We start from the raw sequence: 13,967 nt of genomic DNA on the forward strand, positions 1-13,967 counted from the left end.
TAAGCTCTTGAACACTTAAACGATACTCTTCCATTCTTTTTTATTTGTCACGTTTTAAATAAAAGTGAACTAGCGAGTGACAAATATTCGAGAATGAAGAAGTACTATTTTATAAAACACGCTAAGAAACGTTGATTATTATCACCGACACACCATAATGTTAAATGTTTTATTTTATAAAAATACCTGTAGATAAAATTTTACCAAAAATAAAAATTTTAATTGCTATGATGTGCTCTAAATAGTAACTAGCGTTTCTTATTGTCTTTATGATAAATAGTACCATTTCCAATGTTTAACAACTAAATTTATATGCCGCGTATAATTTTCCAAGACAAAAACGACCCCTGTCGAAACCAGCCTCCAGTCCACAATGGACCGGGTGTACTGGATGTAATGGACACAGAACGACGAGGACGGCGGCGGCGGCGGTTGGACACTGTACCGAGCACCCGCACAGTTCTCAAATAGACCGGGCCCAAATCCTTTCCGAAACGCCCATGAAATTCGCCGCGAGCAAAATATAAACCCACTCCTGCCCTTCCTCCAACTCCTCCGTTCCCCGTTCCCTCCTCTACCACTGGCCCCGGCACCGCGGGAGCGCCGACCGCCTGCTCGTCTCGCCGCAGCCCGTCCCTGTCGGAACCCTAGCGGCCGCCATTGCCCACGCGCTGCGCGCCCGATGGACGGCGGGGGCTCCGGGCCGGCGCCCAACGCCGCGCACACCGCGGAAGAGGTCTTCCGCGACTACAAAGCCCGCCGCGCCGGCATGATCAAGGCACTCACCACCGGTACGCCTCTGCACGCTCTGCCGATTGGGCTCCTGATTCTGTCCCGGCTGCGTGGATTCGTGCGATTGATGCGGGGGTTTTCTCTTATGCTGTGCAGATGTGGAGAGGTTCTTCAAGCTCTGTGACCCCGGTGAGTGCGCTCGATCTCTTCTATTCCTCTCCCAGGGTGGGGATTGGGTGGCCAGGAGGCTTCCATGGTTTTTCTACTTGGGTTTCGTTGCTTTGGTGGGAGATTGAAAGCTAATTCTGGAGAATTTTCCTCTTTCTCTGTCTCCTCTACCCTCACTCGCTCTACACGCTTCGGATTCGAATTATTGGTGGCCTTGCAGCTTTCGTTAATGCTGTGCTTGTGCTGGATTGTAGCTGTTCGATTTTGGTGAGAGATTGGTGCCCAAGATAACAGTTTTGTGGAGTGAAAAACGTTTTTTATTATGTGTTGATTGGAACTGTGGGACCCGTGGCTGCCGTTTCTTTTGTTGTTAGGTTGGTAGTACTATGGGTGTTGCTACCAATCTTTTATTGTTAGCTTGATAGCAAAAAAATCGCTAGAGGATTTTTGCTGATTGGTAACATGGGATTATCGATTAACTGTCTGCTGCGTGCTTGGTTTCTATTTGATTATTTTGAACTTCTATGTGTTTGTTATGGTACTACCTAGTTGTTGGCGCAGTCAATTTAGTGGAGTCAGTGACATAATGTGGATATGTATATTGATTCAGCAAATCTTTTTTCTTTAGTGCATTGATGACACTGTACGACTGGCTGAATGCGTGGCTGCTTTAGCTGCTCACCCCTATTTATGTAAATTATTATTATTGTGGAGTTTGGTTGCTTCTCATTATTAAATATTATGGACCGGTTCGCAGTGTTTTCTGTTTCTGCCTTTCACTCTTGTTTGCAGCAGTTCCCAGTTGGTGTAGAACTAGTACCTAGTTTTGATAGTTGCTAGATGATGCTATGCCATATCTTGTTATGGCTACTAATTCCATTGGTTTTGAACAGAAAAGGAGAACTTGTGCCTCTATGGCTATCCCGATGAGACATGGGAGGTTACCTTGCCAGCTGAGGAAGTGCCCCCAGAGATCCCTGAACCAGCATTAGGAATCAACTTTGCTAGGGATGGCATGAATGAGAAGGACTGGCTGGCGCTAGTTGCAGTCCACAGTGATTCCTGGTTACTATCTGTCGCATTCTACTTTGGTGCACGGTTTGGATTTGACAGAGAAGCTAGGTAATTTGTTCTGCTACGACTGAACTATGCAATTTTCATAATCAATCATCGTTGTTTGTTCTTTCCTGTGCTGGGATGTTTTAATTTGAATTGGCATACTAGAAAGTACATATGCATCTTATTTTACATATTTGTTAAGTTAGAGCACATTTTGTATCGAAATTGCTACCACCTAAGTTTGGGAGCAAATTCTTTACACAAGATTTGTTCAATTCTTTGTTGCTTTCACACAGTAGTGTGATAGTATCTACATTCTGAATTCTGAACAATTGAACAATATTTTGAATGTCAAGGTCACAAAACAAACTATGTACTGCATATCAGCATACATTTTAGTGTTGATTGTCTAAAGAAAATGGGTTTGCATGTGTGTACTTGGCAAATTAAGCTAGGTAGAATAATAGAATCACCATATCACATATCCTTCTGGTAACCTTTGTGGGATTTTTGGGTGGTTGCTCCTCCTTCCTTTGGCTCTGTTATTATGCTCGTTACAATTCTCTTCTCAGTTAGGAAATTCAATTCCTCTACTATAGTGCGTATAGGAGGTCTGATACTTTAGAAATACTATTTTACTTTAAAAAATGCAATATAACAATTTTTAATCATACAGTATAGGTAATCCTGTCGATCATTTTACTATCATTTGTGATCATTTCACCCACTTTCTATGGGTACCAAATAGGATATGGGAACTGTAAAAAGGGCAAACCTAGTGCTGGAGGCTCCCACATGAGTGGGGTCTGAGCCTTTGAGAAAGGAATAAACCGAGGCAAGCCTTTCCCCGCAAATGTTGCTGCACCCTTTGAATGGAAGGCCGATCCCCATCAAAGGCTGCTCTATTTCTATGCAGCCAGAGGCACCAAGCCCCCAAAATGATGACACAGTTAATCCCTTTTCTCTTATCCTTCCTTGTACCTTTGTTGGCCTTCCTCCACCAGTCCTCAAACGAACGCTCATCAGCCCTAGGTGCAAGGTGACTCATCTCGATAGAGTCCAAAATAGTAAACCAGAATTGCCGGGCAAAAACACAGGTAGTGAGGATGTGTTGTATTGTTTCCCTTTCCTGATCACATAAAGGGCAACTGTTTGGGTGCTGCAATCCCCTCTTCTCCAGATTATCGGCAGTCCAACACTTATTTCTAATTGCTAGCCATAGAAAATTGTTAACCTGTATTTATTCGCTATCAAGTGCCAAATGGAGGAAAAATCTGCGGGTGAATGTAAATTTTGCATGCCTACAGGGATAAATGATGCTAATGTCGATTTACATGCTATTAATGTTAGGTATTTGTTTAGTTAACTGCACTGGAATCAACATTACATAAAGTTCCATGATTACCACCTTGTTCGTATCCTTGACATACTAAACTGAACCTTTCACTCTTCGACATTGCATTATTGATATGCGGTAGTTACTATGCCCTGGTTATTGGCAAACTAAGTATAGGCATGCACCTTCACATTGATGTTTGAAAGATGGATTTAATTTGAGAAATGGAGTTGTTAGCACTCAAGAGTAAATACTACTCGTCTACTCTCATGTTGCTGGAAACAATATGTGGTTATCTGAGTTCAACATGATGCACATCCAGAGATACTCAAGTACATTTTGCAAATTTGGATTGTGAAACTGTAAACTGGATGTAGAGTGTGAAGTGTGAACCATATAGTGCACCATGCTACAGAATTAGTGTAGTCGATTGAAGTAAATTTCATGTTTAGAACCACTGAAAATTTATATGTAGCAGCTCCCCTGTTGTTTCCCTTTTAGTAATAAACATCATCATCCATAACACTTAATTTGTTCTCTCACTATCAATCCTAAAGTGTTTACTCCAACTATTGGGCCATTTATTGCATCCAGATGCGATTGTATACCACTAGCGGATAGCGACATTAGTTCTAAATAATTTGCTTAATTTGGCTGTCATAAATGTACATAGGCTTGCAGTACATGGACCAGTCATGAAAATTGCTAGACTACATGATTGATATCTGCCTACTTGATTGTCTCCCCTCCTTATCGAGTATTCTGTGAAAAGAATCTGTTTTATTCGCTGCTGTTGGTGAATATGTGGATCTTGACAAAAGCATACTTTGCACGTCTCTAGGACTTGTACTATACCTTCCACTGTTGCATTACTTATGATACCTCATTGTTGTAATGCAGGAGGCGGCTCTTTAGCCTGATAAACAACATGCCCACGATATTTGAGGTGGTGACGGGAGCAGTCAAGAAGCAGCAGGCAAAGGAGAAGACACCTAACAGTAGCAGCAAGAGCAACAAGCCTAGTTCAAAAGTGGTAAATGCCAGCCACTTTCCGTTGCCATCTGACCTGAACTATTGCTGATAACACCGACATTATGCCTGCAGCAGTCAAGAGCAGAGTCTCGATCGAAGGCTAAGGTCCCCAAAGACGAAGAAGAGAGCGGTGACGACGACGGGGACGAGGAGGCGGAGGAGCACGACAACACCCTGTGTGGAACCTGCGGGACCAACGACGGCAAGGACCAGTTCTGGATCTGCTGCGATAACTGTGAGAAGTGGTACCATGGGAAGTGTGTCAAGATCACGCCCGCACGGGCCGAGCATATCAAGCAGTACAAGTGCCCAGACTGCACCAACAAGAGGGTCAGGGCGTGAGCAACCGATGCGACCTTGCTAGGAAGGAAAGGAAGAAACGACCTCCTTGGCGCCAAGATATGGCGTGTAGTTCCCTAGTCTGTAAGCCTGCATTTTTCATTTATGGTTGTTTTATCTGTTGATTAGCTGTTCGACCTAGCATTGTCTAATGCGTGGCATGTCTCATGTGCTGAGTGTTGACATTGCCATGGGCCCCGCCCTCTAGTCTGTAAACGTTGTCACTGAAGGTACCTCTCGGCTGACCATTTCTCCATTGTTGGTGTTGTGCAATGAGTAGTGAACGTAGTAGTCTTAGCATCTGAATTGCTGAAAATGGCGAATAGCCTTCCCCGAAATCTGTTCTCCCACTCTCTCCCTCTACTATACTTCGGCTTGCGTTCTGGTGTTTGGGGTGGCCCGGTAGGCGGGGTTGCCGCGCGCCATGGCGTTACGTACCGCCGTGCACAGAGGGCGACGTCGTCGTCAAGTTGCATTGAACTCGTGGCGCGCCGGCGCACCCATCCGGGCAACCGGCGCCCAGCGTGGCCGTGCACCGTCAGTGCGGTGGTGCTGTGCATGCAGCGCTGTGGCGATACTTGTGCTGGGCGTGCCCGTGTGTCCGTGTGCGAGCCGTCGGAGCAAACAGCGTTGTATCCGACTCCGGCTAAGAGGTTCGTGGTCGCCCTTGCACCGCCGTCCTGCTCGTCGGCCTCGCCACAAAAGAGTCTGAGCATTCGGCGGTTGGCACTGGTCAGTCAGAGTCGGAGCACCAGCACTGCCAACGGGCCGCCGAGAACGCGATTTTTTATCTGGTCGAAAAAACCCACGAAATTTCCCAATATCTGTCCCGCGGGCCGTAGCCCCGCCACGCCCCCACATAGAAAACAGGCCTCCTCGCCTCCGTCCGTCCAGCTCTGGTCCGAGCCCATGGAAATCGTTGCCATATCAGATCAGCTCCGCCATGGACCCCCATCTATCTGCGACCCTCGGTGACGCGCTCCGCCCACCGCCGCCCGGGAATGGCTCGAGCGCTGCTCCTGCTGCGAGTAGCTGTAGCCCGCTACCCTCCTCTCCCGGCCTCACCCGCGCTCCTCCAGCCGCTGCTGCGCCGCCACGCGCCCTCCCAGTACAGGTCCCAGCTCCGCTTCCTCTCCTCCCTCTCCTCCTCGTCCGTGTCCACCAGCTCAGATGCTCCCAGCGACGGCGGGGGCGGCCGCGACGGGGAAGAGGATGGCGCGAAGAGCGGCGGCCGCGTCGACTACTTGGGGATGAGCGACGAGGAGCTCATGGAGCAGTGCGATATGGGCACGTTCAAGGCGTCCGGCCCCGGCGGCCAGCACCGCAACAAGCGCGAGTCCGCCGTCCGGCTGAAACACCTTCCCACCGGCATCATCGCCCAGGTCGGTAGCCTTGCTGAATTAGCGTAAATTCTCAGTTACCTCGATCGCTTCGTACAATGATTTATCTGTTCCTAGAATTTGAATGAGAAGGTTGGATGAATCCAATCACGAATCAGTTGAACTTCACACAAACTGAATGGTTAATTTTTTTTTCCCGTAAAATTCCACACAGGCTGTGGAGGATCGGTCACAACATAAGAACCGAGCGTCTGCTTTATCTCGGCTTCGAACCCTGATTGCTCTTAAAGGTAAAAGAATCTAATGTTCTCCAAGTTATGCGTTGTTTCAGAAAAGGAACTATAGATCTGTTCAACTAATTTAAGAACCATCTAAAGGGGTGTTTGTTTGGGATTATAATCTGTCCAGATTATATAATCCAACAAACTTTGAAAGCACCCCCTAAGTGACCATGAGTCACATACAAATCATAGCGCAGCTTCATAAGAGCTCATATGCTTCCATTTTAACGGGGTGTTTGTTTTTTAGGGACTAATTTTTAGTTCTTCCATTTTATTCTATTTAATCCCTAAATTGCCAAATACGGAAGGGACTAAAAATTAGTCCCTAGAAACCAAACACCCCCCTAGGTTCTTATGCTGCCTTATGGATTTCATTTCCATGATCATTAATGGCGCGGTGCTTCAGTTAGGAGGCCGATAAACCTGGAAGACTACACTCCACCTGTTGAGCTTCTTCAGATATTACCCCTGAAGTCCAGCGTTAGAGGAAAAGATGTTGGGCCCCAAATCGGTCCAAATAACTCAAAATTTTCTCCAGTATGTTCCTGTTGTTATAGTTCAATGGCTAATGCATTATGCATGTGTTTTGCTGTCATTGGTCCTTGCGATTTGCATATTTAAACACCTCCCTTTGTACTTCGTTTTCCACTGGGCAGGGAATGCAAGCTTTATTAGACCTGCTGTTTGCTGTTGAAGGTTCTGTATCAGATGCAGCAAAGATTTTAGGGTAATACGTTACATCTATATTCCACTGCTGCGCACAGATGCTAGATGGCAGCATGTATATTTGCTAGTTTTACATTCAAGCCACCTCATAGTTATCTCGGTGAACTATGACCATAATGCAGCCTAAGCACTGGTGCTTTGTCAAGATTGATTCTGTCAGATGATTCTCTCCGAACGGCCGCGAATGAACTGCGAGCTTCGAAGGTAACCCTGCAAATATGTGAGCTGGCCACAAATGCCTATTCATTGATTAGAGGATACCACATTCCAAACTTTAGGCTCTAAATTTATCCCAGGAAAAACAATCATATCACATAGTAACCTAGGGTACTAATACGAGGTCCTTATCTAAACAGACCACTGGTGATAGCCAGGTCCATCACATTGTGTTATACCCTACAGTACTTCATCAAATAAATTTTAAGCACATCAGATGGCCAGTAATTCCACATTAGGTGGCATGCGTTGATTCCCACTTGAGCAATCTTTACATGAAGTATAATATACAAGCACCATCCACTCATATCCAGGACAAGTCACTCCATTTGTATAAATATTAAGAGTATTTGGTTCAGAGTATGTTTGCTAAAACAGGCTAATTATGTTATGGCATTATTAAGTTCTAAGTGCTGACCAAGTTTTAAATATTATTCATTTCACTGATTTCCTGCTTACAATACCCTAACGCTCCGTTTGGATGCTTGGAATTGAATTCAATTTTAATAATTGTAATTTAGATATAGATCAATTAAGCTAATACAATTTTATATAGAATATTTTTATATAATATTGTTAGCCATATGAAAAAAATATTTATGTGCTACATTTTTATTATAGAGGAGCGAGCTGAAGAGCGTGTTATAAGTTGGAGTAGAAACATAAACTAGTGATATATAAAAATCAATTTCCACCTTATCATCATATGAATTTGAGATATCTAAGCTTTGTAAAGTGGTGGAATGTCAATTTCCAAACAAAATAGCCTACTCTATTAAGTATATTCTAATTCCTTCGAAATGAAGGGATCCAAACGGCCCATAATTAGAAAAAGCATCATTGTAACTGTTTTATCTTTCTCTGCAGGGACTGAAGCCTTTGAGATGAAATCCTTTGTAAAATCCTCAGCTTCAAGTGCACCATATCCCATAGGTGCCATGTTCGACAGATGTCAGGAGGCATTATTTCTAGGGAAAACCTTTGAGGTTTCATGCGGTTTGTTTAAGGGATGTTCGTCGTCATTAGATTGCCGTAAATATGTTCAGTAGGCAGCTAGTATATCTTCAGAATATCCTCGTTTCGTATTACATATACCCCCAATGTTCTCCAGCAGGGCAACACCATTACACCACTTAACCAATATTTTTCCTTGAGGACCTGTTAACCTCAAACTTTTATTTGCCAGCCAAAAGTTGTTGAAGCGGCTGTGCTGAATTGCTGATTTAATTGGCTGTAACTACCTCATGGGTACACAATTCTAATCTTGTTTCCTTTCAGCGTTTGATGATGCTTTTATATCAAATTGGTGCTCTTAAATTTAAATGCACCATGGATCTGTTTTTAGCTTCCATTGTCATTGCATGAAAACTGAAATTATAATCATAGTTCGAGCTCCAGCTCTTCCACCAAAGCACGAATTCAGCAGGAAACGGTACCTCTGTTTTTTGAATGTTGCATTGTGACCCTCTTTTTTTTTTTGCAACGAAAACACTGTTTGCCCCTATTATGTTATAAGCATAAAGCATATAACATTGTTAACTCAAAAGATGTTTTTTATATCCTTCATCGTTGCCTTTCTTATTATTAGAGCTGTTGCAATGTCGGGTCATGGGTCATTTACTCATTTAGCACGGTTTGTGCTCGACCCGTGCCTAGTGTCAGGTCGGTCCGTGTTTCTCTGTTTGATGTGTCGGGTCGGGTTTTTTCGGGTTAAGTCAGGTTTTTTTGGCTTTGGTAGAGTTTTTTCGAGTTGGGTCAGGTTTTAGCTCAAAAATCACGGTTCGTACCTGGCCCGTGAATTGTTGGGAGTAAAAAAATTATGGTACATACTCGACCGTTGCATTGGTTGGGTCGGACTGGATCTTTTTTGGAGAGGTTGAGTCGGATTGGTCGGGTAGCCGATGATCAAGTCTACTTATTATCAACTTGTAAATTTGCCCTCAGTTTGATATAAAAGTTTAGAGTATAAATATGACATAAATTCAACTATAAATCTAAAAACCAATTATTTTAAATTTAAATTTTCATAATACTTTTAATTAAATTTATGGTTTTATTCTAAAATTCAAAATTAGAACTGTTTGAAAATTATTTTTCATAAAAATAATTCAAAAAATCTGGCTCAAAAATAAATTGGAAAATTTCAAAAATGCTGCAAGTTTTGAATTAAACTTAAACTGAAATTTTTTTGTACTTTATTCAGAAAATAATTCAAATTTTGGATTAGACCATAAATTTAATTCCAAGTATTTAAACTTTGAATTTGAAATAACTGATTTGCAAATTTATGCTCGTATTTAAGTTATACTCTAAACTTTTTTTTATCAAAGCAGGAGCAAATTTACAAATTATTCATAATAGAAGGGACAATGGTGCAAGGATATAAACGTCTTTTTATAGGCTGAGTTAATACCGTTACGTGTTTATAACAGAATATGGTCAATCGAAGGTTTTGTTTACAAAAAAGTGAGTTAATACCGTTACGTGTTTATAACAGAATATGGTCAATCGAAGGTTTTGTTTACAAAAAAGAGGAGCAACGATGTAAAGTTTGAAAAATGGGATAAAAATGGAATTAGAGTCGTGAGTAGCGGCAACTATGCAATTGTGGAGTTAAGAGTCGTGAGCAAAGTCAATTATACAATTGTTCCATTTTTTATTGATATATCTAGAAAGAATGACAGAAAGTTTACAAAGCAGTCAGTTATCTCGTGCATGAGGGTTTTCAAAACCTGTAGAAGTGCGGGTGAATGCTGTACTGCTACAAAATCGTATGTCTATAAAATCAAGCAAACAGTTAATTTTGCATGTCAGCTCTATTTCTCATTCATCAGGCGCTCAGCCAGTAGCAAGTCTTCAGGAGTAGTGACCTGCAATAAATATACAATTTCACAGCTATCTCTCCAAATTAAGCAGTTCAGAAAATTATAGTTCAAGATTATTCTGGAATACCTTAATGTTTGTATAGGAGCCTTCCGTGATATAGACAGGGTGTTTTAGATATTCTACAATGGATACATCATCAGTGACTTCATGGTTATCCCTGCGATGGCAAAAATTAAATCGGCTAGAGAACTGAGCAGTATAACAGTATCATAATTTTCATTTGCTCAGAGCTAAAGCTAACCGTTTAACAAGCTCAAAACCATCTTTGAGTAAATTTGGCTTCATGACCTACAATCAGAAAACACACTATTATAACGTGGTGGTTCCTCAAAAAAGAAACAAAACAAAATAACCTTTTTTGTCCGTGGGAACAGGAATAAACAAGAAATACAGAAAAAGGTAATAGTATGATTACCTGTGGAGTTTGCATTTCCCATAGAGTTTTCCGGTCAAGAGTTTTTATGACAAAAGAATCACTATTGGCCTGAAGACGATATAAGTGGAAAGGAATGTTATATTCCGTTCAGAATGCTATTATGTGGATGGTAGTTACCCAGCAAAAGGTAAGCATAAGATTGATGGGTAATTCTATTTGCAAAATCATGTTGATACATTGTCTTGATGGCATAAAAAGTTAAAAACTCACCTCCTTTATTGTAGCTTTAACAGGCACACCAAGAACAGCTGCTCCATGTACTGCAGCATCTTCTAAGACCTAGTCAGTAAAACCAAACCTCAAAATCAATAATATTGCTTGAACAAACTCCTCTAAAAAGCACAAAAAACTTGTAGCTTTCAGGACATACACTTAATGTGAAATATAAAAAAATAGCAGATTAAACAAGATACTCCTGACATACACTTAATGTGAAATATAAAAAAATAGCTTTCAGGATAGCGAAAAAATGACAAAGCTGGACCAGTTATTTGGCAATATTTTAAGCAGTAAATGTGTAGTAGATCTGCAGTAAATATAAGTTGTGAATTGCAGGGGAGAGTATTTCAGTGCTTCCAATGAAAGGACAAGCTATAGCAACAATCTGATTAGACATACGATGATATAATCATGCTGCATCATGGACAATAGGAGTAACCTTTTTTACATCTTCAGAAGAAACTAAGGGCCTTGCAGAATCATGGACACAAACTAGTTCCGAATCCCCATCAATTTCCTGCAAACAAACAACACACAGGATCTCTACGATATTTATGCACAGGAGCATATGGAGCAATACATACAATTGATTTGCCACTGACCTGAAGTCCATTAAAAACGGAGTCCTGTCTCTCTTTTCCCGGGCGTGCAAATTTAAGAGGTAGTTGCAAGTTCTTAATAGAACCTATGGAGACGGATAATAATTTAAGACAACTCACGCATAGCCACCAATCTATCATGGTTTCAATATCGTCACAGAAGCTGTCTAATACATCAAATAAAATGAGTGCAAAATATTGCTACCTTCAAATACATCAATGTAGTCTGGATCACACACCACCACGACTTCTTTGACTTCCTTCAGTTGACAGAATGTTTTTAAACTGCACACAGAATGTAAGCATGCCTGTGCCTACATAACCTTGCTGACTTGATGAGTTCGAAATCTTTTATGCTAGAGAGAGTAACCTGTGCAATGCAATTGGTAGTCCCAGTAGAGGTAGATACTGCTTTGGCATACTTGCCTGTTAAAAAAAGATGGGCAAAATTTAGACAGCGATCATGCATTGGAAGGACACTATGTTCGCAGGTAACCAATGCAGATATTTTTACAGTGCCCAGTAAAACATTTCATTGCAATTCGTCGACATTGATAGCAACAATAATAACATTTTCTTTCTTAACTCAATACATTTGTTTAATAGAGTGCACAACCTCGACGCATTATGTTTCTTGCAACTTTAAAGTAGTGTTGTTAAAAGGCCCCATTATCAGTGACTTGAAGAACTGAAAAGTTATGATGACCTTATTGTCCCCAAAATGGTCAAACTGGTGACCCTAACCCAAACCAACGCACAATAACTAAGAATGTCCTTGCACTGTTGCGACAAAAAAAAAATGAACACAAGTTTGAAGCAGAAAAGACATGATACCCATACCCCCATTCTCTTTCCCTGGCCTCCAGACAACAGGATCACCGAGACGCTCCTCTCCTTCACAGCGTCGACAGCGACACCCTGGCGAAAAAAGCTTCATGTCAGTCAGTGGCTCCCCTCTTAGTCAACAGCGCACGAGCCCCGCGGCTACGGATAGCCACCGCACCTGCTCGCCGTCGGCTAGGGAAGTGTGGATTGCCCGATTCGAACGCCTTGTGTGCCGCCTAAGAGCAACCCCGTAGCTTCCACCTGACCACAAGCCGCAGCAAGATGAAGGTCTCTCTCAGTGTAGCAGCATCTACGAGCAATCCAATCGGAATTCGCTGCGATTTTTTCACACAGATGGCTGCGAGTGGCCCGGCATTTGGACGGAGCGAACTCCTAAACAAACGGAGGAAGTGGCTAAATCAATCGTTACCCATCCGAAGGCGGCGGGAGGCTGGAACTGGAAGCACCGCGGGCGCCGGCGGTGGCTTCGCGGCAGGAGTGAGGCGCACGTGGAGACGGAGGCAGAGGTGGAGCTCCATCTCGGAGGCGCTGACCGCTGCGAACGCGAGGCCGAGGGGAGGGATGGTGACGATGGTCTGAGAAGCGAGAAAGGGTGGACGTCTGGACGCCCGGCCGGAATGGACGCGGAGACTGCAGTATCGCCTCGCCTGTGTGCTACGCAGTCTGGTCAATCCACGCCGTCCACATTTCCCGTCACATGGCTCTACTCTCAAGTATGTGCTCCGTAGAATGTAGGAATATTCACTATCTCTGAATAAACAAATTTTTGGAGTTGTTTCTAAATTTTCGGTCAAGTTTGTAGAAATATCCTTCAAATTTTATTACATCAAATTGATATTATCATATACTTTTTTCGTTACAAAATAAAATTCGTTTTAATATTATAGTAGATTCATATAATACCATACTTAAAGTATGTGTTCTATATATATCTCTATATTTATTATTATCTAGTTGAATATAGACAAAAATTTAGAGCTAAAACGATTATAATTTTGGAACGAAGGGGAGTATATCATAGAATATATCTTTTATAGTATACTTATTTTATACTATAGTCAAATTTAAGACAACTTGCACGGACTTCGAATTCTGGGAATTGATTTATTTGGGGACAGAATAAATATATGTTACGTATAGCTATATAGTTAGAAACAATCTATAACTTTAAACTGATGTAACAACTGGTTAAACAAATAGTTTAGAAAAGCCGAATGAAGTATTTTTGTTAGGGTTATTTGAATCCATATTATTATATTTTTGAACTTATGAGATATACATACCATTACTATTCGTTATTATATTATGGTCGAATTTCTTTCCACTTGTGACGGAATTCGGCGAGGTCCACGTTGGCGCTCTCCGTGGGTCGTCAAAAGCATGGTGCCAATGGTAAGAAGATGCACCCGCATTCAAACGTAAAAAAAATGCATCCAGCGTCATCATCAAAACCTGACTGACTGAGAAGAACCGTTTTGTTGTGAAACTGTTACAAAATATTGTCCTGTGATCAACTGGCAGTTTATCCCAAGGGACACACCCCTTGGGAGACTTTATATTCCCTGTATAAATACATGACACTCTGCAATAAAGACAACGGTTCTGTCATTTTGTCTCTCTCTCAATCTCGTTACCACTGAGTAGACTATAACAGAAACTTCGGCGTACTTTCCTCAGCATGCATGTAAGAAACACAAATACACTAATCAGTACCGACACACACTGATCAGTAACGGTGGGGCTCACTCATCT

General features: G+C 42.1%; 3 protein-coding genes across 7 annotated transcripts; 2 read left to right on the forward strand and 1 right to left on the reverse strand.

The window, feature by feature from the left end:
* The first annotated feature begins 389 nt into the window (after positions 1-389).
* On the forward strand, positions 390-4,968 carry LOC100284916 (uncharacterized). 4 transcript variants are annotated; one of them, XM_008674766.4, is made up of 5 exons: positions 390-791; positions 889-921; positions 1,794-2,022; positions 4,196-4,325; positions 4,400-4,966. In XM_008674766.4, the coding sequence occupies exons 1-5, from the start codon at positions 683-685 to the stop codon at positions 4,667-4,669; spliced, it is 771 nt and encodes a 256-aa protein (XP_008672988.1). In that variant the 5' UTR covers positions 390-682; the 3' UTR covers positions 4,670-4,966. The 4 variants fall into 4 exon arrangements, with proteins under 4 accessions (XP_008672988.1, NP_001400144.1, NP_001151283.1 ...); NM_001413215.1 differs by having other exon boundaries at positions 497-791; positions 4,196-4,328; positions 4,400-4,968; NM_001157811.2 differs by having other exon boundaries at positions 497-791; positions 4,196-4,328; positions 4,403-4,968.
* Positions 4,969-5,397: 429 nt separating this feature from the next.
* On the forward strand, positions 5,398-8,565 carry LOC100275850 (Class I peptide chain release factor). 2 transcript variants are annotated; one of them, XM_008676501.4, is made up of 6 exons: positions 5,398-6,048; positions 6,221-6,296; positions 6,694-6,824; positions 6,944-7,014; positions 7,136-7,217; positions 8,097-8,565. In XM_008676501.4, the coding sequence occupies exons 1-6, from the start codon at positions 5,668-5,670 to the stop codon at positions 8,115-8,117; spliced, it is 762 nt and encodes a 253-aa protein (XP_008674723.1). In that variant the 5' UTR covers positions 5,398-5,667; the 3' UTR covers positions 8,118-8,565. The 2 variants fall into 2 exon arrangements, with proteins under 2 accessions (XP_008674723.1, XP_023157791.1); XM_023302023.2 differs by lacking the exons at positions 6,694-6,824; positions 6,944-7,014; positions 7,136-7,217 and having other exon boundaries at positions 5,519-6,048.
* Positions 8,566-9,867: 1,302 nt separating this feature from the next.
* On the reverse strand, positions 9,868-12,858 carry LOC100272499 (uncharacterized). The gene is made up of 12 exons (NM_001146968.1): positions 12,625-12,858; positions 12,373-12,455; positions 12,210-12,287; positions 11,740-11,795; positions 11,575-11,654; positions 11,373-11,455; positions 11,210-11,287; positions 10,762-10,830; positions 10,531-10,599; positions 10,357-10,403; positions 10,182-10,272; positions 9,868-10,099 (listed from the first exon to the last, which is right to left on the reverse strand). Exons 1-12 carry the CDS (start codon positions 12,731-12,733, stop codon positions 10,046-10,048), a joined length of 897 nt encoding a protein of 298 aa, NP_001140440.1. The 5' UTR covers positions 12,734-12,858; the 3' UTR covers positions 9,868-10,045.
* Between the last annotated feature and the right edge of the window lie 1,109 nt (positions 12,859-13,967).

The sequence above is a fragment of the Zea mays genome, chromosome 3 (genome assembly GCF_902167145.1).
Source record: "Zea mays cultivar B73 chromosome 3, Zm-B73-REFERENCE-NAM-5.0, whole genome shotgun sequence".
Lineage (NCBI taxonomy): Eukaryota > Viridiplantae > Streptophyta > Magnoliopsida > Poales > Poaceae > Zea > Zea mays.

Bases quoted from the DNA above. Each gene is read 5' to 3' on its own strand.
- LOC100284916 (NM_001413215.1), top strand. From the start codon at position 683: ATGGACGGCGGGGGCTCCGGGCCGGCGCCCAACGCCGCGCACACCGCG. The intron at 792-888 runs GTACGCCTCTGC...TATGCTGTGCAG, and splicing joins GATCAAGGCACTCACCACCG to ATGTGGAGAGGTTCTTCAAG. The intron at 922-1,793 runs GTGAGTGCGCTC...GGTTTTGAACAG, and splicing joins CTTCAAGCTCTGTGACCCCG to AAAAGGAGAACTTGTGCCTC.
- LOC100275850 (XM_008676501.4), top strand. From the start codon at position 5,668: ATGGCTCGAGCGCTGCTCCTGCTGCGAGTAGCTGTAGCCCGCTACCCT. The intron at 6,049-6,220 runs GTCGGTAGCCTT...AATTCCACACAG, and splicing joins CCACCGGCATCATCGCCCAG to GCTGTGGAGGATCGGTCACA. The intron at 7,218-8,096 runs GTAACCCTGCAA...CTTTCTCTGCAG, and splicing joins ATGAACTGCGAGCTTCGAAG to GGACTGAAGCCTTTGAGATG.
- LOC100272499 (NM_001146968.1), bottom strand. From the start codon at position 12,733: ATGGAGCTCCACCTCTGCCTCCGTCTCCACGTGCGCCTCACTCCTGCC. The intron at 12,456-12,624 runs GTAACGATTGAT...GCTTGTGGTCAG, and splicing joins CTCCCGCCGCCTTCGGATGG to GTGGAAGCTACGGGGTTGCT. The intron at 11,288-11,372 runs GTCAGTGGCAAA...GTTTGTTTGCAG, and splicing joins CCGTTTTTAATGGACTTCAG to GAAATTGATGGGGATTCGGA.